The sequence below is a fragment of the Pinus tabuliformis genome, chromosome X (genome assembly GCF_031772625.1).
Source record: "Pinus tabuliformis cultivar Carrire ecotype Pingquan chromosome X, CPIR1, whole genome shotgun sequence".
In the NCBI taxonomy this organism is placed as follows: Eukaryota; Viridiplantae; Streptophyta; class Pinopsida; order Pinales; family Pinaceae; genus Pinus; species Pinus tabuliformis.
This window is the reverse complement of record NC_142308.1, coordinates 1146119514-1146142928: the sequence shown is the minus strand read 5'-3', so window position 1 is coordinate 1146142928 and position 23415 is coordinate 1146119514. Positions and strand designations below refer to the sequence as shown.

General features: G+C 37.6%; 2 protein-coding genes across 2 annotated transcripts; both read right to left on the bottom strand.

Moving 5' to 3' along the window:
* Positions 1 to 399: 399 nt before the first annotated feature.
* On the bottom strand, positions 400 to 912 carry LOC149143931 (uncharacterized). Its single transcript, XM_089451982.1, has one exon. The coding sequence runs from the start codon at positions 910 to 912 to the stop codon at positions 400 to 402; it is 513 nt and encodes a 170-aa protein (XP_089308108.1).
* A 2425-nt stretch (positions 913 to 3337) lies between these two features.
* Positions 3338 to 4375, bottom strand: LOC149143930 (uncharacterized). The gene has a single exon (XM_089451981.1). The coding sequence runs from the start codon at positions 4373 to 4375 to the stop codon at positions 3338 to 3340; it is 1038 nt and encodes a 345-aa protein (XP_089308107.1).
* Positions 4376 to 23415: the final 19040 nt, after the last annotated feature.

Genomic DNA, 23415 nt, shown 5'->3' with positions numbered 1-23415 from the left:
GTTTTCTTTCCCTGGTTACATACTGTGTTGATATGTGTTATTGATGTGTTTCAATGTGCACATGCAAATGTTTTGATTCTGCAAATTGATGATCAACGTAGAGGAGGTTATGTATTATGCATGCATTCCGTAAATAGTGTATAATCAGGATAATCTCTATGAATAAGTGTCATATTATTCAAAATTTCTACACAGACCTGATATGTACAATAACTGGGGGATCATATTCCTCGGATTGTGTACTCATTCCAGAGGGGATAAGGAGAGAGTTTCAGCTTCATTTGGAAGCATTTAAATACAAAACAAAAATATTAGACTATCCAGCTATTCAGAAGAGCTGTAGGAGATAGGAATATCCAAAAATATTGACCATATAGCAAAAACAAGAGTCTGCAAGCATTATATGTCGGGCATATAGAAAGGCTGGATCTCATATGCGCAGGAATCCATTGTGATGACCAGATACCAATTACCAATAGGAGAATGCAACCCTTTTTTTGACATAGCATCCGCTTGATCATTTTGGTTGCGTTTTATATGTGCAATAGGAAAAGTGACAGAGTTCCAAAGAGATGTGATCCTATTCAGCCATCCTGAAAGGCAATCATTTGTTATTTTCTGCATTCCCTTCACATGATCTATGATAGTTTTCGAGTCCCCGTATACTTTTATAGGTCCAATATCCATGAAAGTACAGAAAGAGAGCAGTCCATGCAGGGCCATGGCCTCTGCCTTGTTATTAGTCCCTTTACCACCATTCCAGAAAATGGAGAAATTTAGATCTTTTGAAATAGCTATGAAAACACCACAAGTGCAAATGCCATCCTTTGCCGCACCGTCAAAATGTGCTCTTGGAAATGAGAGCGGCAGAAGGGCAGAGGAAGCCACTTGATGGTTTTTCTTCTGAGGCATGATCTGAAGGAAGGAGAAGTAATAAGGGATGATCTTGTCCATGATGCTTCCAAAGACCTCACTGCTATTTTGGAAGATTTTTTTGTTTTGCCACTTCCATATGAACCATATAGTAATCATAGGAATGGGACGCAGGTCAAGTCTTAGAGTGCCCCACCATTCGAAGGCTTCTTTAATTGATGGATGTGAAACAACAGGAAAGCCAAAGACAGAAGCCAATTTCCTCCATATGAGCTGAGTTTGAGGGCAGAGTAAAAACATATGCAGGTTATCCTCCGAGTCGGCAAGGCAGATCATGCAAATCGATGGTCCCTGCCAGCTCCTTTTCTGTAAATTATTCCAGGGGAGATTTTTGTTATAATATATGAGCCATGAAAAAAGGATGATTTTAATAGGATAGCTGACCTTCCATAGGGAGAAAGGAAAAATATTCCGAGAGGACTCCCTTTGTTGCTCTAACAATGATAAATATATATCTCTAACCAGGATGTTGGGCGAGCCTTTCTTAGCCTGCCATTCTATACGATCTTTGTCCTCAGTTTTGAAAATGCCCGCATACTTCATATTCCAAATAATGTTGTTCCATTGGGTAGCTAGTACACCTTCAATGTTTAGGTCTCGATCTGTTTTCCACATGGGAACGACATTCTTCCACCCTTTTATAACCTGAGCCCAGAAAAAAAATACCCTTTCGGTGGAGAAACATGAGTAGCTGAGGGCCAATTTTTGGATCCGAATCTACACCCTTAATGGCATCCAGACCAATAAGGATATTGTTGCCATTTTGTAAATTCCATATGATATTCCTGCGGAAGAATGGCAGAATTTTCTGGAAGCTCCTCCAGATGGTTGAGCCTTGGGAGGGCCAGGAGAGGCCATTTTTGTACCAGTATATTATATCTTAATTCCTAAGGTATTTCAATTTGATAGTATGAATCCATAAGCTCGACCCAAAAATATCCCACCACAGAGATTTACATAAGAGGGCTTTGCCAAATATGCGAAGATTCATGATGCCCCAGCCCCCAAGTCTTTTGGGAAGAGAGATGGAATCCAGCCTTGAGAGGTGATATTTTCTCCTTTCCTTACTTCCACCCCAGATGAAAGAAGCCATTAAGCTGTTTAATTTATTAATTATAGACGATGGGATGTAAAACAAGTGCGCCCAATATACACTGATTTGAGCCAAAACCGCCTGAGATAAAATCATTCTGCCAGCAAGTGATAAGCATTTACATTCCCATCCTTTTATCCTCTTATAAAATCTGTTTATGATCCATGACCAGTCCAAAGTATTGTATCCTGTGGGCTTAAGATGATATCCCAAATATTTAAACCCCTCCTTAATGGATACCGCCCGAATATTAAAAAGCTGAGAGATATAAACCATTTCTTCATTTTCATCCTTACCATAATGAAAAGAGGATTTGTTTTCATTGACATAAAGACCAGTGGCTCTTTGAAATAAATATATAATTTCATGCATAATATGCCAGGTGAATCTGCAAAGTCTAGCAAACAGCAACACATCATCCACAAAGAGATTGTGAGTATGATAGTTACCTCTGGAAATGACAAGGGGGCCAATATTTCCATCATTTACCGCTTTCTTGATGTGTAGACTAAGGGTATCCATAACCAAGATAAATAAAATAGGGGATAAAGAGCACCCCTGCCGAAGACCTCTTTCAACCAAGAAAAAAGGGGTGGGATACCCATTGATAAGGATCGCGTAGTTGACTCCTTCCACGCAAGACATGATCCATTTTGTGCACCTGTCATTTAGCCCGATTTTGATGAGTAAACATCTGAGGAAGCTCCAATCCAGGCAGTCATATGCTCTTTTTAAATCGATTTTGAGAATGGCAGCGTCTATATTTTTTGTATGCATAGAGTGCATAGCTTCCTGAGCTATGGCTACAGCTTCAAGGATGTTTCTTCCACATAGAAACCCGTGTTGTTCCTTTGAAATATGTTCTGATAACTTTCCTCGTATTCTCTCTGCAATAATCTTTGATGTGATTTTATAAATGACATTACATAAAGAAATCAGCCTATAGTCTCCAAAGGTGGAGGAGTCCTTTCTTTTTGGGATCAGTGCAATATAGGTGGAAGAAATATATTGATGAATTTTCCCTTGCGTTCTGATCTCTTCTACCATACCCAATATATCATTCTTCATTAAGTCAAAGAAGTGGATGAAAATGTCAATGGACCAACCATCAGGTCCGGGGCATTTGTCTTTTTTGAAAGACTTCATGACAGCAACTATTTCCTCCTCCGATATCTCAGCAAAGAGCCTTTCATTATCTTCGTCGTTGAACATATTAGAATATGGGTCAATACCCCATAGTATGTCATTAAACTTCCTGTTATCATCTCTTTTGTATGCCTTTTTAAAATAATTGACAGCTTTGTTTGCTATTTATTCTTGGGAGTACAGGGGAATGCCCTCTTCGCTTTTGATTTGCCAAATGGAATTATCATCTCTTCTTTTACTAGCAAATAAATGAAAGAACTTGGTGTTCTTATCGCCCTCTTTCATCCAAGTGATTCGGCTTTTAAGTTTCCAAGAGATTTCTTCAATCTTCAATAGATTTTGTTTCTTCTTTTCAAGTTCCCATATCCGGGCCCGAGTATTCCATGAAAAGGCCTGAGCAGTCATGCCCGCAGCTAAAACAGCAAGTTCCTTTTCAATCTTTTTCAGCTCAATACAATTTTCATGTTTTTTCCGAATTTGCCACTCTTTCACCTTGGATTTAAGATTATTCAATTTGATAATAAAGAGATGTGATGGAGAGGCCTGCGCTGGGAGAAAATTAGCTGTCCAGCAATCCCGAACCATGTTGACAAAAGCTTCTTCTTCAAGCCAATATCGATTAAATTTGAACGGATAACCTTTGCGAGCATTTGAGAACATCCATTGAAGAGAGACCGGCCTATGGTCGGAAATAAAAACAGGGAGAATGTGTGAGGTCGGGATACCAAGTTTCTCTATCAACTGTTCGTGCATAATAAATCTATCCAATCTTTTTGCTATATAGGCATCGCCCAAGCGCCCATTATCCCATGTGGGAGACATAGAATCCGGACAAATGTCTACATAATTGAAAAACATCATAGCTTCCTTGATTTTCTCCCCTAGAGTGTTGATTTTTTCCCCCCTTCCCCACACTTTGTCTTGTCCCATCGTGCAATTGAGATCTCCGGCGATGAGGAGCACTTCTCTCTCCAAGATACCAGAGGCAATGAATGGATCCCAAAAGGACGCTCTGTCCTTGTATGGAGCATAAACATTCAATATATGAATCCTGTCGGAATAGCCTCTAAAATATGCAGAGATCAAAATTCCCCCAAGACATCTAAAAGTTTTTGCAGAGACCCATCTCGGATCCCATATCACAGCAAGACCTCTGGAAAGACTCGACGCCTCTGTAGCCGCTATATACCAAGAAGGAAACATTCACCTGAAGTAGGAGATAGAATCATGACAGTTATGCATAGTTTGCTGTATTAAGATCAACCTGTGTGAAGAAGAGAAAAATAAACATTTTAGAGCATTGAATTTGGGACTTGCTCCGAGCCCCCTGATGTTGATGGAAAGCATGTTCATCATTTGATACAATTTTCGAGCAAATCTGCTCTAAGAGGCCCAGTACCAGAGGAATGATAGATGGGAATATCAATAAGGGAAGAGTCTTGGAAATCTAGGTGCCGAGATCCCTTGCGACCTCTAAAGTGCCGACTGCCCCTATTAGATTTCTGGCAAACAGTGATGTTAATAGAAGAATTTGGACTAATACAAGGAGAAGAAGATTTCTGTGGTTTGTGGATGGTTAGGGGGAGTAAGTGGAGAGCATTTTTTTGCAGCAGCATGTCCAGATTGCTTCCGATGGAGTTAGAGGGGGATGGTAGAGGAGAGAAAAGGGGAGAAGAGCTTTCCCTTTTGAGGCCGCGCGATTCCTGGGGGAGAATGAAGGAGAATGAACAGGTATGGTGGGGGAACATTCAGCTCTAATAGGTGACGGGGAAGAAGAGAGGGTAATTGGGGAGTTTACTGCCTTTAGGGCAGGGAAGTCATTTCTAGCCATAGAAGGAGGGGGAGCAATCGGGAGATCAGGGGGAGGAATAGGGAGAGGAGACGGGAGAGAAAAAATAGGATCACTTATCGCATGCAAATACCCCATATAATTAGATCTCCTAATTGGAGTGAAAGAGGATTTGTGGACCCAGGGCAAGAGGGACGAACGCTGATTCTGTTCCCCTGTTTGATTAGAAGAAGAATGATATATCTGATATCGAGAAAAGGGGAGAATCTCGGCCAGGGGAGAAACTTCGCTAAAAAGTCAATTATCTCTGATATCATCCGCGCGAGATACCGCAGATACATTAGTATTTTTTTTACCTTTTGGATTTTCTTCCATACCATACCATGATTTTTCCACGGACATTTCTCCTTTAAATGACCCATTTTATGACATAGAGCACACCTAAATGGCACGCCCCAGTAGTCCAGCCTTTGTGAGGTAGATAAATTGCCCCAGATTAAGTCTATGTGATCCGGAAATCCACCCCGGTAATCCTTTTCAATCAACAGCCAAGCCACCCTTTTATCCTTTGCACCAAGGCAACCAAGATCAACGTAGATGAATCTCCCGATTGCATTGCCAATAGAGGAGAGAGTCTCCTTTGTCCACAATTCTATAGGCAGCGCTGGAAGTTTAACCCAGATGAAATAGTTTTGTGGTGTGTTCCGGAGGGGGTCAAATATTATATACCACTTATGAAGAGCCAAATAACTTCACCCCTGAACCCAAGGGAGTTTCCATATGATGTAAAGATCTTTTACCTTCAAAAAGTGGAAGCTATACCAGCCGCGCATCAAATGGACTATGGTGGGCGTGTAACCAATGAGTGGTCCCCATCGAGCAGCCAACCATTTCCTGAGCTGATTATCATCCATATCAGGGAAGTGCCACTTCCCTATTAAAGCCTGTGATTGCAGACTCGCTATACGGTCCGAAAGTTTTCCTCCATCTAAACAAACAGCAAAGGGAGAAGTAGTGATTTTCGCAGGGTGATGGTTATGCTTGCGGCGGGGAGCAGATGGGGATCCCACAAAGAGGTCAGATTCATGAAGGGACAAACGGAGGTGTTTCGCCAGCCTGGAGTGCCAGTCTGGAGCTTTGTCAGTGCCAACATATGTAGCCTCAGCATCCACCGCTTCCCGGACCAAATCCGACGCATCGGATTCTGCATGGAGGATATCCATAAGCACATAAAACTACGGCATCAAGGATAGGGAGAGTCACGTCCAGAGGAGGAAGGTTTAAATATCTTATCCATAAGAACCCACCTCGGGATCTCAGATATACACCAAAATATGGAAAAATCAGAACAAAGATCCAGAAGTACTTAGCGAATCCGAGGGGATCGTACTGAGAAACCAAGAATTCTCCAGGCTTTAATTAGAAAGAGGCAAAAATCCGCTGCAAGGACTAAATATAGTAAATATTAGGTCAAGGAGATCTGATCAAGGGCGTCCTTTACATATAAAGGTAGGCAGATAGTAAAGAAGGGCATATGGATAGGAGGAATTTGAAAATATCTGATAGGAGCCACAACAAAACTCCAATGGGAAGTGATCGAAAAAAGAAAAACCGACACCAGAAAAACCAGAAGAGAATCCATCTCTGAGAACAATGCAGTCAAGAGTAGACTTCTGGGTAGATGACACAGTAGCAAACCCACTTTCTTGGTGTAGAGAATATTGTCAGAATGACACCTAGAAAAGCCAGTATCTAAAAGAAAGCTATCCATTTTGGCATACCAAGCTCGAGGGGCTTGCTTGAGACCATAAAGGGATTTCTTAAGCCAACATACAAGGCTAGAGTATGTTTGTATAAAGTCAGGAGGTTGTTCCATATATATTTCTTCATGCAAGTCCCCATGTAAGAAGGCGGATTTAACATCCATCAAATGGACTTCCCATTTGAAAGAGGCAGCAAGTGAAAGAACAAGGCAGATAGAGTTAATTTTGGAAACAAGGGAGAAGGTTTCAGTATAGTCAATGCCTTCAACTTGTGAAAAACCATTAGCAACAAGACGAGCTTTATGTTCATCAACTTTTCCATCTGGTCCAAATTGGTTCTGTAAACCCATTTGCATCTAACAAGTTTTCGTCCCTTTGGAAGAGGAACAAGGTCCCATGAATTATTTTCCAATAATTAACAACATTATTCATTCATAGTTGTGTCCCAATATGGATGGCCTAAAGCTTATGCAAATGTGTCAGGATCATAATTCGCTGAAACTTGATCCAGTAAAGAAGAGGCCTTATCGAACTAAGAACGTGTACGACGTTGATCTGTAGGATCACCTGCAAGAGCACCTACTGCACCCCAAGTAGCCCGGACCCATTTTGGAAGTTGAGGCGTTGAAGGAGGATCCCAAGAAGGTGGGGTAGGATTTCCATTCTCATTGTCATCATCTGAAGAAGGAATATTTTCATAAGTAGAAGGGATAGAGAGAGGTGGCACACACACCGAACTAGGTTTGTAGGCTGATATATTTTCAGAAAAATTTACATCTCTTCTAATGATAACATTTTTGGATTTAGGTTGAAGAAGTCTATATCCTTTGACATCTTCAAAATATCCAACAAAAATACATTTTTCACTCTTAGGTTCTAAGGCTTTATGTTTCTCATCTAGGATATGGGCCCATGCTTCAGTTCCAAAAACACAAAAATGACTTACATCTGGTTTAATTGAGACACATTCTTCTTCTGGAGTGATATTCTTTAAAATATTATTAAGAGTGCAATTTACTATGTAATTTGCATAGTTAATTTCTTATGCCCAAAAATTAAGACTAAGTCCTTTAGATTGAAGCATACAATTAGCCATTTCCTTTAAGTTGTGATTCTTCCTTTCAGCTACACCATTTTTTGTGGAGTATATGGAACAGTATGTTGCAATTGAATTCCATGCTCAGTGCAAAAGTTGATGGATTTGTTGTTAACATATTCTCCGCCATTATCAGATCTTAACTTAAGAATTTGATGTCCAGATTGTTTCTCAACAAAGGCCTTAAAGGCCAAGAACATGTTAAAGACTTCACTCTTGAGCTTTAAGAAGTATACCCAAGTGCATCTGGAGAAATCATCAATGAAAGATAAGAAATACTTGAAGCTAGAGAATGAAACAATGGGAAGTGGACCACATAAATCGCTATGCACAAGATGTAAAGGGGTTAAGGTATTCCAAGAGGCACATTTTTCAAAAATATCTCGATGATGTTTTTTGATAAAACATCGGGAACAAACACCATCTCCGCATGATACCATAGGAAGACCTATCACCATATTTTATTTACATAGATTTTGAGGGGAGTGATAGTTTAAGTGACCAAATCACTCATGCCAAAGTTTGCTCACTTCATCATTATGAGCAAAAAATACCGAGGGAAGAGTTTATGACCCAAATTTGTTAAACTTATACAACCTTGTAGAATCATCAACAATGTTAGTAGCTAAAATATGTCTATGATTTCTTAGGTCCTTAATTACAAAATCATGAGGTGAAAATTCAACGGTTTTACCTTCACCTGAATGAGTTATCTGATATACAGATAGAAGTTTGCAAGATAAGGTAGGAACACATAATACATCATTAAACTGACCATTGTCTGGATGAATAGTTCCAGTCCCTACGACACTAAGATATCTATCATCACCAACATATATATTTTTGGTGTTACAATCATTTAAAGAAGAAAACATGGCTTTGATTTTTGCCATGTGATAAGAAGCTCCAGATTCAATGAACCACTCATGAGAATGAGAAGAAGAAGATACCTTTAGTGCATAACCAGACCGAGATGCTTGACAACCACATGAAGAAAGTGTTATTCCTGAAGATGAATTTGAAGTTGAAGAGTGCTCCAAATGGATTTTGTGCTTCTTCATTTCTGCTTCCAAGGCTTTTGTTTTCTTAAAGAATTTGGATTCTAAGTAGCCACCATGGTTACAAAAGTTGCAATGTCTATCAGTATTCTTCCCTTTGTTTTTAGTTGCCTTATCATTTTGTGGACTTGATTTTTCAATGTGAGACTAAAATTTCTTAGGACCCTTGTTTGGTTTAGGGTCATTCTTTCTAGGATGTTGCTTCTTAGGATTCTTTGAACTTGGTTATTGTTGAGTTGCTAAGGCTTTCTTAGAAGAGTTCTCAATATTAAGAAGACCAAGATGTAAGAGTTTTTCTTGCTCTCTTATTAAAGAATCACAAAAGGCATTAAAAGAGGGGGACTTGTAGGCTTGTCCTTGAGAAATAAAGGCTTCTCTAGTGGAATGGAAGGTGGAAACAAACACAGAGTAGGTTGATCCTAACTTAGTAAGAATGGAATAGATAAGGCTACCATCTTCTTTTTTAACCTTAACACCTTCCAAGAGAAGTCCAAGGGTCTTGAACTTGGACAAAAAAAATCAATGGAAGAAAAATTACTAGGGTCCAACATAAGCAACTCATTTTCGAGTTGATGGGCTCTAATTTAATTTTTAATTCCAAAAACATTACTGAGCTTTTTCATTGCTTCATCGGGGGTATCAATTTTTGTGATATGGAATCTAAGTTCTGGAGAAATAGACATCCCTATCAACTTACATGCTTGAACTTGCTTATTTTCCCATTTGACTTGCTTATATTCATCTTGAATTTTAGACTCTTGGCCTGAGGCTATTCTATAAATACCTTTACTTCTAAGTAAATCCATCATGTAGGATAACCATTGGAAGTAGTTGGTGTTGTCAAGAATAACTAGGCATGGACTTTCCATTTTAAAAGAAACTAAAGTTGTATATGTTGAAACTAAGTGTTCAAATGGAATCATCTCGAAAAATTAGGCCGAATAAAAAAACGACTCTAAAAATGGCTTCCGGATGAAGAAGTTACGTTTTTTTGAAGAAAAGTTGTTGCAGATGCCAACAAACCACGAGAATGTTTGGAAGTTGATGATAATGTTATATTTAAAAAAAAATCCCCCCTTTCCAAACTTAATCTAATTATCTCACTTTTAAAAAAAAGATTACTTTATGTGACCACTTTTATAAATAAGTGAAATTCACTTTTACAATGGTACTTTATGAACTATCCACTAAATTGTAACTTAAATAAAAGATAAAGTGACTTTAGAATTAGAAGTGACTCACTTTTTATAATGGGTGAGAACAATTTTACATAAACAAATGGATGAAAAAATATAATATTTACCTCAATGCATGTCCTACAAACAATAAGGATTTAAAGAGTTTTGTTATGAATAAGTTTCGTAAGTGTATATGGGGAAAAGAGATGGGTAGAAAGAAGAAATAATATGTTCAAGAATTCAATCCCACTTGTGATCTCTAACAAAAATAGTACATTGGAGATAGCATTCCATGGAGATAAAAGATTCTTATTGCTCAATTAAGAACTAACTCGCATCAACTATGGTGTGAAACAGGTATATGGAAAAGACCTAAAGAAGCTTGGGAAGAACGGGTGTGCACATTTTTCATGTCAGGGGTAGTGAGATCAGAAAAACATTTCATTTTGGAATGTGATGCTTTCAGAGACACTAGAGACAGTTACAGTAATGTTAACATCGGTTCCTTGGCATTGTCTTTTCAGTGAGGGGATTGTTAGAAGGTTGGGTCAGCTCATTGTTAATTTGAATAATAAGAGGATTAAATTGGAAAGGAAAAAAATCACGAAAGCTAGTGGTCCCATAGACTATGTTTAGTCTCCTCAACGTTAAAATTTCATTTCATTTAAAGTAAGTTTAAAACATAAGATACATGTGTTTTTTGAAAAATTAACTCAACAAAAAGAAATACTTGAACCCAAGACCTCTATTCTTATAAAGTAACTTTAGACCAAGTGAGCTATTTTAAAAGGTTAGTAATGGAAAGGAGGAATGGTTTTTTTTTTTGCTCACTGAAGCTTTGGGGTGCATGCTTACTTGAAAAACCCCTTTTTGTCTACAAGACAAAAAAACAACCACACAAACCAAATGAACAAGAAAAAGTATCCAAGCCTTACGACTTACAGTTAAATTTGGCCGAAAACTAGATATTTTCCTCAATTTTTATGATTTTCCAAGATCACACTAAGGCGCGGCGGAAAAGTGCATACGCATGAGAAAAATCCTTTCTTTCTATTTTTGGTTTGTCCAGATCGCACAGATTCATAGGGTAAAGAGCATACACTGAAATGAAAAGTATAGATCCGGTAATAAAAAATATATAGATGACTATAAACCAAAATAAACGGAGAGATAAATAACTATAACTGTAAATAAATATTGTACACCTCTAGATCTTAAATATGCCATAGATAGGGCCTCCTGAAACCTTTTCGCATGAGATGAAAGGAGTTCCTCACTGGAACAGATGCTCCTAGCACAATAGAGTAGTCCTCTTGGCCCAAAAGCAGTAAAAAATAGTAGATGTAGGAAACGACAGTCGAATGCAATTGTACCGGCTTCAGATTTGGATCACCAATGGATGCAGCCCTCGAATAACTCTGATACCATGTAGAAATTTACAGGGTAATTTCCTTAGATAGAACAATAAAGGACACCGAAACATCTCACAGATCAGTACACCAGTATTCTTGACGTGGTTAAAACCCTCAAAGAGGGAAACAGTCCACTTTCTGAGCCAACGCAGCCACTTCATACAATTTATTAATGTAAAAGAAAGAAAATTTACATAATATTCTCTCATGAATGGTCACCTAACAAATGACCCTCCATACTCTTTAAATAAAGATCATGGACCAATCGGGTGTTAAGCCACGGATCAAGTGTTTGTAATACCGATGAGAGAATGAACCGTTAGATCACTTCATGTCTAGACCATATCATGATCGTCGGATTGTAAGTTACAAAAATTACACACTAAATAAACACACTTTACCCAACTATACACTAGATCGAGTTATACTTAATTATTTCCTAAGTGTCGGAATATCCTAAAATAGTTTTCAATAGCTCTAATAACATGTAGAAATAACTCAAAATTTGCAGTTTCTAATAAAATCAGATTGAAATCAATAGACACAAATTTATTCTACTCAATCTTTGGAAGGGAAAAGATAAAATAGAAACACATGCAATCATTCAATCACAGTGAACACAATATTTTTACTAGGGAATCCAATTGGGAAAACCCCTCCTCCATTTTTATTATATCATATGAGACAATGATTAATTACAATGATAGATTCAATCCTTGAAGCTCAACCTACACTGCAATATTGATCTCTTGCACTACCTACTCTAACCAACACTTAGCCAAAATAGGCCTCCAACTTCCTCCTATTTCCTTGCGCAATTCCTGCCCCTAAAAAATAGGAAGCTCCTATTTCCTTGTGTAATTCTTAAGAAAATTAGCTCACCAGCTACATGTAAACTTTGTACACTCACTAGTACACAATAATGATTACATTGATGCCTTTTTCCTCCACTCAACTAGGCAATTTGAATTGCATGCATGACTAGGGATATTTTTAGTAAATTGACTAGTTAATTGAGATATTAGTGAGTTAACAACAGTTAAAACTACTCATTTGAACTCATACTAACTCTATTCATTACTAAAGCTCACATAATTAATTTTCAATAACTATAACTCCACTAGATTGCTATATATTAGCAACCAACTCATGCACAACTCTACATCTTTCCCACAAACCCAAATTGTCTGATTTAACTAAGTGATTAGGCCATGTCACTCCTACTGATTGCAACTGAAGTCATCTTGTTGATGTGGAAATTCAAACTTCTCCATTTTACTAAGGCACAAGTCAAATGAAGCCTTTTCTTGCTACAATTTAACATGCAAGGGAGACTCAAACATAGTGATATTTAAGGAAGATGTAGGAAAGTCACATGTAATTTGTAGTGGAGATATCGCTGGGACACATTGGGAAATAGAGAAGATGCAATAGGATTGCCAAGAAATATGCCCTAGGGGCACAAATTTGATGCAAAGAATATGAAAAATATTCTCAGTCAACATAAATTAGATGCATGAAGGATGCAAAAAAACTCCAAAACATGCTAAATAGATGCAGAAATTGATTATTCCTTCTTTTATATCCATTTTTGTGTCCTTAAAAATAAAATTCATAGGCTAGGGACATTAATTTAGACACTACAATATTATATTGTAAACATAATTTCATTATTGAGGCATTTTTTCATGATTATTAAAAGACGGTGGCTATTGTTGTTAAATTGGGGCAGCCAATATTGCATAGGTCAAGAGTTCAAGCTCAATTGAGTGTCACTAAATATCCTATGCTAATTCCCAAGAGTATAGGATAGTATTTTAATCCAAGAAAATAAACTCTAAACATGCATGAAAAAATGGCTATTACGGTTAGTAAGGGAAGACTTATTTAAGAGGTACTTAATATTACATAGGTCATGAGTTCAAGTTCAATTGAGTGTCACTCAAGAACATATGTTAATGACCAAGAGTATGGGATAACATCCTAATCCAAAAAACGAAACTCTAAACACACATGAAAAAATTGATATTGTAGTTAGTAAGGGGAGACTTATTTAAGAGTATAGGCTAATTTTTCTTAACAAGTGAAAATGACATTGAGGAAAGAGAAAGGTTGAGACATGAGTAGCTAGAAAAAGGATATGGGTGTTTACATGGAAGAGAAAACTTTAATCAAAGGGATATGGGTGAAGATAATTTAATTGAGGAATAAGGGCATGATTATTTTCCTAGGGATAAAAGACAACAAAAGAAGAAATTTTTTTCAAGAAAACATTATTCTGTAAGAAGAATGTAGCATGCTCACATAAATAAAATACAAGTAAATACATTCATAGCAACAACAATACTTTATATTTCATCCCTTGCAAGAAAACCCATCCAAAAATATATTTGATTACTGTTTTTCCAAATATACCAATTTAATAGCTAAGTGATGCCAAAAACCTACTTACTCACGGTACCTTACAATAGAGGATCCCAAGTTTATTTATAGTCTTCATTACATGCAATACTATGGAAACACAACAATTTTCATTTTTTAGAGCCATTGTTGTCTTTTTTGTCCCTGATTGCAATCTATCATAAATACACAATTGTTATTCCTATTGAGTAAAAATAAAAAAATTAACCAATGATGGATGATGATTTTTGCAAGAGAAAAGCTTCAAATATATGTCTAGAAATTCAAATAACAAGTGTATACTCTTTTCTCTAAAAATATTACAAGGGAATTTGAATTCCATGGGTTTGATAGAAGTAAGGGAAACCCAATCTCAATGTTCAAATGGGCTAATAATTCAAAGTTGGCAAAAAAATACCCATAAATTACCTTCCATACTAAAGATATGTTGATTTTTCAAGTGCCATGGATACAAGTACAATATTTCTTAAAATTGATAATTACTTCTAATGATGTTGATATTATTTTAAATTTTAGAGTATATCATTAAGAAATACACTTTAGAAATTCAACCATATAAAAATAGTATAACATTAGAGATCAAAATACACAAACATAACATAAGATTTACCATGGGAAAACCCACTAGGAGGGGGAACAAGAAACCTTTTCAATAGAGAAAATTTCATTTTCAATAAGAGACACACCAAGACCTTCTAGACAACAACTAGGTCAAATTTGACCCTCAACAAATTTATGTTCAAACATGGTCAATAACCTCCAAGTCAGGCCTCTAATCTTCTCTAGTAATTTTTCCTTCTTATTCCTCCCTCGGTCAAAATTCAGCCTACCAATAACTGCCCAGAAACCTAAAATTTTGAGTCCCACAACTACCCATAAAATTTGGCCCTGCAATGCAAGTTTTACATAAACTTATGTGATCTAGAGAGAGAGAGAGAGAGACCCTCCACATGTGTGATCAAGATAGAGACAGAAAGAGATTAAATTCATCCTTATTTTTGTCCTCTTTATCCTTCTTGTCCTTCGCTTGGATTTCAAAAATATTCTTTCTTGAGAGAGGTCGAATTTTTCCTTGGAGAATGAGGTTGAATTCCTTTAGATATATAGCGATCTACTAGGCCAAATGGATGTCTCCACTACTTGGGCCGACTTGACTAATTTGGAGCAAAAAAACCACTTTTCAAAAATTCAAATTTTCTATTTTAAAAGGTCATGAAGAACATGAAAAAATATTTTTCTTTTGCATCTAGCATGATGAACATGATTTGCATTGATCAATATAAATACATTAAAGGCTAAAATATGCATTATGAATACCAACCACAGTTACAAAATTCAACACTCCCTCTTAATTATGGAGGCATTCATAATGACCGTCTTGGATGTTCTCAAGTTAACAAATTTCTCTAAAACAATGTTATAACAAATTAGCATCATCATCATCATCAACCTAGTCAGCAACCCTGACATAAGATAAATCATCAGCATCAACTAGTTTCCAGAAATGGTTTGTACCACTGACCCATAATCTTGGTTGATACTCCTGACACATAATATAACATTTAGCATGAAATAGTCTTTATAACTCTGGACGGCACCATTGACCCATAATCTTGGTCGGTACTCCTGACCTAGACTAGTCTTGGTTCACCATTCTCTAGGTTGGTCCCTTTGGCCCCTTTGTGAAACTCTAAAGGCCATACTTTACATGAGAAATTGGGACCAATGCTAAATGAGCTCCTGATCCTATCTGGAGAGAATGAGCCTAAGGTTAAAATCCACACACTCAATTGAGTGATCGTGGGATTCTAGGACCATTCTCCCCAACTAGTTGACTTACTTCACTCTAGATAGAGGCTTTGTCAAAATATCAGTTTTCCACTCATCAATGGATATGTACTCAAGCTTCAATTCTCCCTTGTACACCATGTCATGGATGTAGTGTGTAGAAAATCTGATGTAGGTTAACCCGATAATGCAATATAAATCAAAGTAGAATACTATAACCTACTTCTACTATCAATTTGCGGAAGCTTAAAAATCAAGCTGAACAATATAACCAGAAGAAGAAGAATCAATTCACAATACACATGAAAATACTATGGGGAAAGCCTCAGCTAAAAATCCCACTATGATCTGTATTATCATACAAGGTGGAAATACATAGGAATTATACAAAGCCTTAGCTCTCACAGCTAGCTAGCTCTTAGTACAATCCTCACAGATGCTCATAGGCAATCTTGGCTTCTCTCCAACCTTCCTCTCTTCCGTCCAATCTCCTCCAAAACTGTGCAATCCTCAAGGATTAAATCCTTGACTGCATGCATGAGTTTTCTCTTTGATAAAGCACATGAAACTGATAGTACATTGTCCTTGAATTTAATCTCAACTGGGTCTTTCTCATAATAGACATGCATGAATTTCTGATGAGGGAATCTTCAGTTAACTGGAGTAACACTAGTTGAGTGCATGCATGCATCAACTGGTTGTTAACTCACAATTAGTTACACAAATAGTTTGGAACTAATTTAACTAGACTTAACTCAGTAAACTAACTAATTACAACTCAAATATAACTCAATCTTATCTCCTTAATTTAAGGGATAAATCTTGCATGACTGCAGAAAGACTTCTAACTTGAATTTCTCCAAATAATTAATTCAAAATGAATTAATTAATTATTTCCAAGTAGTTGTTAAGACTAAATTCGATTTTAATTCAAAATTTAATTCAAGGACAAATTAAATTGGAATATTCTTGTTGCCATATTTCAACACTCCCTCTCAACAAGAAAGGGATTATCTGCCACCCCGATCCTGTCTCTATGGAACTCGAATTTACACTTTGACAATGCCTTTGTCAAAATGTGAGCATCTTACTCCTCTGTCGAAATATACTGCAGCAACATGATCCTCTTGACCTGTGAAAAGCCACGGGCAATAAATCTTGCCTTATGCTTCCCCACACTACCATCAGCAACTTTCTTTACCTTGTAAATCCAACGAGAACTCACAACTGACTCGTTCTCCGGTCTCGGGACCACGTCCAAAACACTGTTACGAACTATGGAGTCATACTCCTCCACCATAGCATTAACCCAAATCGGTTGTTGCACTACTTCCTCAAAGGAAGATGGCTCGGTCTCAACACATTCCCCAGCAAGGGCCATGTATCTAGTGTACCTCTCAGGTGACCTCCTATGTCTGTGTTGAGAAGATGGTGCTCCCACATTCTCTCTCACATCCTCCAACAATCTGTCAGCTTCTCTTGTGCGCTTTCGTCCATCTCTGGAAGACTCTGCTTGAGTGGATGTCTCCACTCCTAGAACCTCTGCATGTGGCTGCTCCACATCAGTCTGAGGCTCCTCCTCCTTAGGAACCAACAATTCCTCCACAACCTGTAGTTGGAGCTCGCTCTCAAGGGAAACTCGCATGGCCTTTTGCTCATCAAACTTGAAATCTCTGCGAACCACTGTCCTCCAACTGGTAGGCAAGTACACCCGATAGTTGTGAGGTATATCAATGTACCCCATAAATATCCCCAACTCTATTGTTGGCTCAAGCTTCTTCCATGCATCCTTTGTCCCACAACAATATACTGATGAGCCAAAGATCCTGAAGTGACCCACATCTAGTCTCTTACCAGAGAAAGCTTCCTCTAGTGTCTTCATCCCAAGTATGTGATGTGGGCTTCTATTCTGCAAATAGACCGTTGTGTTGCATGCCTCAGCCCACAAGTGAGGTGGTAGGCCTTGGTCATGCAGCATTGCCCGTGCTTCCCCTATAATAGTTCTGTTCTTCCTCTCGGCCACCCCGTTTTGCTGTGGGTTATAAGGTGCCGTCAACTCTTGTTTAATTCCTTCCACTGCACAGAAGTCCTTAAACTCTTGAGAGACATATTCTCCATCATTGTCACTTCTCAAGGCCTTGATCTTCTTCCCTGACTCTTTCTTGACCAATTCTTTGAACTCACAAAACTTTATGAAAGTTTGGTCCTTCTTGTGCATGAAATAAATCTAGAATTTACGAGAATAGTCATCAATAAAAATCACATAATACCGTTGCTTCGTTGTGGATGTCGTTGAGAATGGTCCACACAAATCAGTATGAACTCGCTCTAAGATAGCCTCTATTCAATTGTCTCGATCATTAAAGGAAGATTTGGTGTACTTTCCCAAGGTACAACCTTTACATGTGTCAACTTGCTCAAGTTTACCTTTGGGAAGTCCTGTAAATATCTGTTGCATTATCTTCAAAGCCCCATGATGCAACTGGCCCAACCGCCTATGCCACAACTTGACAATGTCTTGGCTTTGTACCAATTCTGCTTTTGTACTCAATGCTACACAATCATCTACCTCTAGTTTATAGAGATTCTTCACCCGAATCCATATCCTCTTGGTCTGACCCGTGGCTATGTGTCTTAGGAACATCTTTCCTTTACTGAAGACAACATTGTATCCTTTGTCCTCCAACATCACAACTGATACCGAGTTTTTCTTCAGTCCAGGAACATACATCACATCTGTCAAGGTGAGAGGAGCTCCATGCTCCCTCTAAAAAGCAACCGTGCGCACTCCTGAAACACTATACCTTCCGTCGTCACCCATCTCTATGCGCATCTTAAGGTCTTTCTCCTCCAAGGAACTGAATAAATTTTTATCACTGGTCATATGGAATGAGGCTCCACTGTCAAGATACCAGATACAACCCATCATCTATGACACCATGCATGTGATGAGGGTAAAGTCCATTTCAAACTGAGAGGCTAATGCCTCACCTTTTGATCCTTTCGAGGATCCCTTCTTGGACTTCTTTGATGGGAAATTCATTGTATAGTGTCCCATCTCATGACAATTAAAGCATCTCACTTTAGACATGTCACCCTTCTTACCTCCATGAGAAGAATTATATTTGGAATGGGAAGCCTTCCCCTTCCCTTTCCTTGCCTTACTTGCTAAGGCCAGATTTTCTTCATCACCATTCTTGGATGAAGAACCATCTCGTGTGCTCCTCCTAATCTCCTCCTACATAAAATCTGACCACAGTTGTTCCAAATTGGCAGTTTCTCCTTTCCATTCATAGAGTCCTAGTAGCTATTCCAACACTTTGGAAGGCCAAGGAGAGTGAGGCTCACCATATCATCATCGGCAGTAGTTATTCCCACACTACCAAGCTCATCTCTCCAGGTGGTGAGCTTGTTCAGATATGTGGAAATGGTATCGTCGTTCTCCATCTTGATTCTTCGAAGATTATTCTTGAGCACCAATTTCCTCTGGTCATTATTGTTCTAGTAGAGGTCCTTCAATGTCTTCCACATTGAAAATGGAGTATCCTTCTCATGGAGACTCGATACAATATGGTCTCAAACTCCCTCAAGGATGATCCGTCTCACCTTTTCCACACACTTCTTCCACTCAGCCAACTCTTGTGCATTAGTTGAAGCTGGATTTGCGATTTATTGATCAATGAATTCCTTCAAGCCATTGTCTTCTAATGCAGCCTCCATTCTATCTTTCCATGCTATGTAATTCGAGCTACCTTCCAAGGAATACTCGAGTCTCGGGCCATAGAACGCCATTGGCCAACCTTGAAGTATGATATGAATTTGATTTTCACCTGCAACCCCAAACTTCAAACTTTGAATTCTCTTCTCAGTATACTGTTCACAGCTCCGATATCATGTAGAAAATTTCTACAGATCCAACTCTAATACCATGTAAAATTTCTACAAATCCAGCTCCGATACCATGTAGAAAATCTGATGTAGGTTAACCCGATAATGCAATATAAATCAAAGCAGAATACTATAACCTACTTCTACTATCAATTTGCAAAAGCTTAAAGATCGAGTTGAAAAATATAACCAGAAGAAGAAGAATCAATGCACAATACACATGAAAATACTTTTGGGAAAGCCTCAGCTAAAAACCCCACTATCTATATTATCATACAAGGTGGAAATACATAGGAATCATACAAATCCTTAGCTCTCACAGCTAGCCAGCTCTCAGTACAATCCTCACAGATGCTCACAGGCAATCTTGGCTTCTCTCTAGCCTTCCTCTCTGCCCTCCAAGCTCCTATTTCCTTGTATTGTTCCTCTGGGATGATTCTTCTTCAACCAAGTGGATGATCTCCTCCAAAACTACACAATCCTCAATGTTATGAAACCAGCTCAAGAAAAGATAGAAAAGATAGATCAACACCTTAGAATTCAGCCTCTTCAAGGGGGCAATCTCCTTTACATTACATAAATGAAAAATTCTTCGACGATTCAAATGACAAAACCTCCTTTCCATATATAGGAGTCTAAGGAGTCACAATATAATCCAGCCGACCTAACAATAATAATATAAAGCCACAAAAATAACAATAGAGGGATTCTATGGGGCACAGTAATAACAATATGGGGGCAATAAGGGCACAACAATATTAATAAGTGGTATAACTACAATAGTAATGGGGTAATCACTAGTATTATGGGGACCCAACATGCCCCTCTCCTTCAAAAAAAGTGTTGTCCTCAACGCTTGAGTAGTTCTGGATACTTCTGCATAAAATTCTCATCCTCCCATGTGGAATCTTCAGCAGATAAGTTCTTCCACTTGATAAGATACTCTGAAATTGATCGATTTCATAGCTGTCGAGTTCTTGTTTCCGTGACTGCTTCCGGTTCCAATATAATTTTTCCTTCCTCGTCAAGTTCTGGAAATATTGTTTGAACTGGGAGCTTGTCGCCTATAACCTTCTTTAAACATGAAACATGGAAAACTGGGTGCAATCAAGAAGTTGTAGGAAGCTCCAATTTGTATGCCATAGTACTAATCTTTTGCAACACCTTGTACGGACCATAATACTTTGGTGATAATGTATTATCCTTCTTAGCTTGCTTGAGGGACATTTGCTTATATGGTTGTAGCCGTAGGAATACCCAATCACCTACGTCAAAACTTCTTTCACTGCGATGTTGATCTGCCTGTTGTTTCATTCTATTCTGTGCCAACACGAGGTTATCCTTTAAGAGTTGGAGGACTTGTTGTTGATGTTCAATGTGATGTTCCACTGCCTGAACCTTAGAATTTTCTCTTAAATATGATGTGATGGATGGTGGTTCATACCCATAAAGTGCCATAAATGGGGTCATTTTTGTTGTTGTATGGAAGGAAGTGTTATACCACCATTCAGCCAGAGGCAACCATTTGACCCATTGTGTTTGTTTATCAGATACAAAGCAACGAAGATATCCTTCCAAACATTTGTTTACTATCTCAGTTTGCCCATCAGATTGAGGATGATAAGATGAGCTATGAGCTAACTGAGTACCAAGACAAGAAAATAATTCTGTCCAAAAAATTCCAGTGAAAATGGGATCTCTGTCACCTACAATAATCTTTGGGTTTCCATGTAGCTTTTGAATTGTTTCCATAAATGCAGCAGAAACTGTACTGGCTTTAAATGGATGTGATAATGCACAAAAGTGTGCATACTTGGTAAGACTGTCAACTACCACCATGATGACACTCTTTCCCTCAGACTTGGGTAAACCTGTGATAAAATCCATTGAAACCTCCTCCCAACGTTGGCTTGGAATGGATAAAGGTTGTAATAGACCCAGTGTCTTAATCATTTCAACTTTATTTTGTTGGCAAACCAAAAATTCCACCACGAACTTTTGAATATCTGATTTAAGGCCATCCCAAAAAAATTCCTTCTTACCCCTGTGGTAAGTTTTTAAAAATCCTGAGTGCCCTCCTAAGGGAGCAGTGTGTAATTCCATAAGAATCTTTTGATTTAGCTAGGAATTCTTACATAGGTATAAGCGATCTTTGTACCATATGTCTAGTCAATTTAACGTCTTAAATTGCTCTACATAAATTATCAATCCGGGTATCGTAAACTGATGAAGTGTGGTGCACTATATGTGCTTAGTTAACCTTTCTCTTACTTCGTTGTTTTATAGTTTATGTTGTTTTTGGGGTTTTGTTCTTGTTGGTTTTCTAAGGTCTTAAGAATACTTTTTAAAGGACAAGTATGGATAAAGATTTCAAGACAAGGCCTATGTCCTTAATGGTAAATTCCAAAACTTAGCACTTCAAAAGAACTTAAAACATGTTATTGATGAAGTTAGTATTTAAACAAAAGTGTAAATATACAACTAGTTCAATCAAAATAAAATGCAATAATCAAATAATGAGAGAATGACTATGAGACCCAGTATCCTTGCTGCTTCAGCAAAAGGACAAGATGATTCTATCACGTCATTAGTTCATTAAAAGGCTATGTGCATCACTAATCTACAATCAACTTGAAAGCAATTTATGTACAATAATATACATGTTAAAAAGAAAATAAAATGCAGTAATTCAAACTGTACATTAATATACATGAAAATCAGAAAAAGAAATACAAGAAAATAAAGTAAAGACATCTGTACATTAATATACATGAAATAAGAAAAAGAAATGCAAGAAATTAAAGTGACAACTATACAAGGCAGGGGCCCCCTTCCACCTATGAAATCAAATGCTTAAAGGAAAATAAAAACATCAAATAAAGGACTAAATGACATCGGCCCAGTATCTCTGTTGCTGATTTAAAATGAAAATGAAATGTGAAATCTAAGTGACACTACATAAAGGAGACAAATCACACTACTTTAACCTTTTCTTAACCTTTTTGCCTTTCAGCTAGATTTATCATGAACAAGTCAGCAATGTGAGTCTTAAAGCAAACTAAACCAAGCTTTACTAAGTGATATTTTGGCTCCAATAAAGTTATTTGATTATGGAAAAAGAACCATCAATCGATGAACAACTTGATATCTAAGAGCAGAAAGTAAAGTGCAAGTTAAAGAAATGATACTAATGAAAATCAAACTAGAAAAATAAAGGTCAGCAACATAGACAAGATGATCACACATGCCACTAGTCATGAAATCAAAGTAAAATTAAACACACTTGCATGAATTGAAATTGCATGAATGAAAAATCTAATCTACCTTACATTCTACAAAGCAATATTTACAAAATGAAATCTACTCTACTTACATCCTAATATGCTCCATGACATCTACTTCACATCTCCTTCCATGTTGAGAACATCAAAGCTTTATTCAATTTCTTCAAAAGTGCAAAGTACAACAAAGCTCTCCAAAGCTTTCAAAAGTCATGGGACTAACAAGCTAAAAGGACTAAGAAAAAGACTAAAAGGGAAGACTAGCAAATGAAGGAGAGAGATCTCCTATTTATACAAAAAGATGAGAGCCATCTCATTAATGATAGTCCATGAATCTCTCCCTCTACCTCTAGAGTCCTAATCAAAATAGGAACTGATAAGACACATGTCTTTTTAGAGTTACAATACAATTAGGAGATGTGACACATATCCTCATGATCCCATGATTCTTTCCAACCAAATTCGAATTTGGCCTTAGAGTGCCACATAAGGGTCTTCTAGAAGCCTCCTTTCAACCTACACATGTCAACAATCTCAACCCATTTGTTAGGTATAAGCATATGCACATT

What these genes read in the sequence shown, in the direction of transcription:
- LOC149143930 (XM_089451981.1), bottom strand. Translation starts at nt 4,375, where the DNA reads ATGTTTCCTTCTTGGTATATAGCGGCTACAGAGGCGTCGAGTCTTTCC.
- LOC149143931 (XM_089451982.1), bottom strand. Translation starts at nt 912, where the DNA reads ATGCCTCAGAAGAAAAACCATCAAGTGGCTTCCTCTGCCCTTCTGCCG.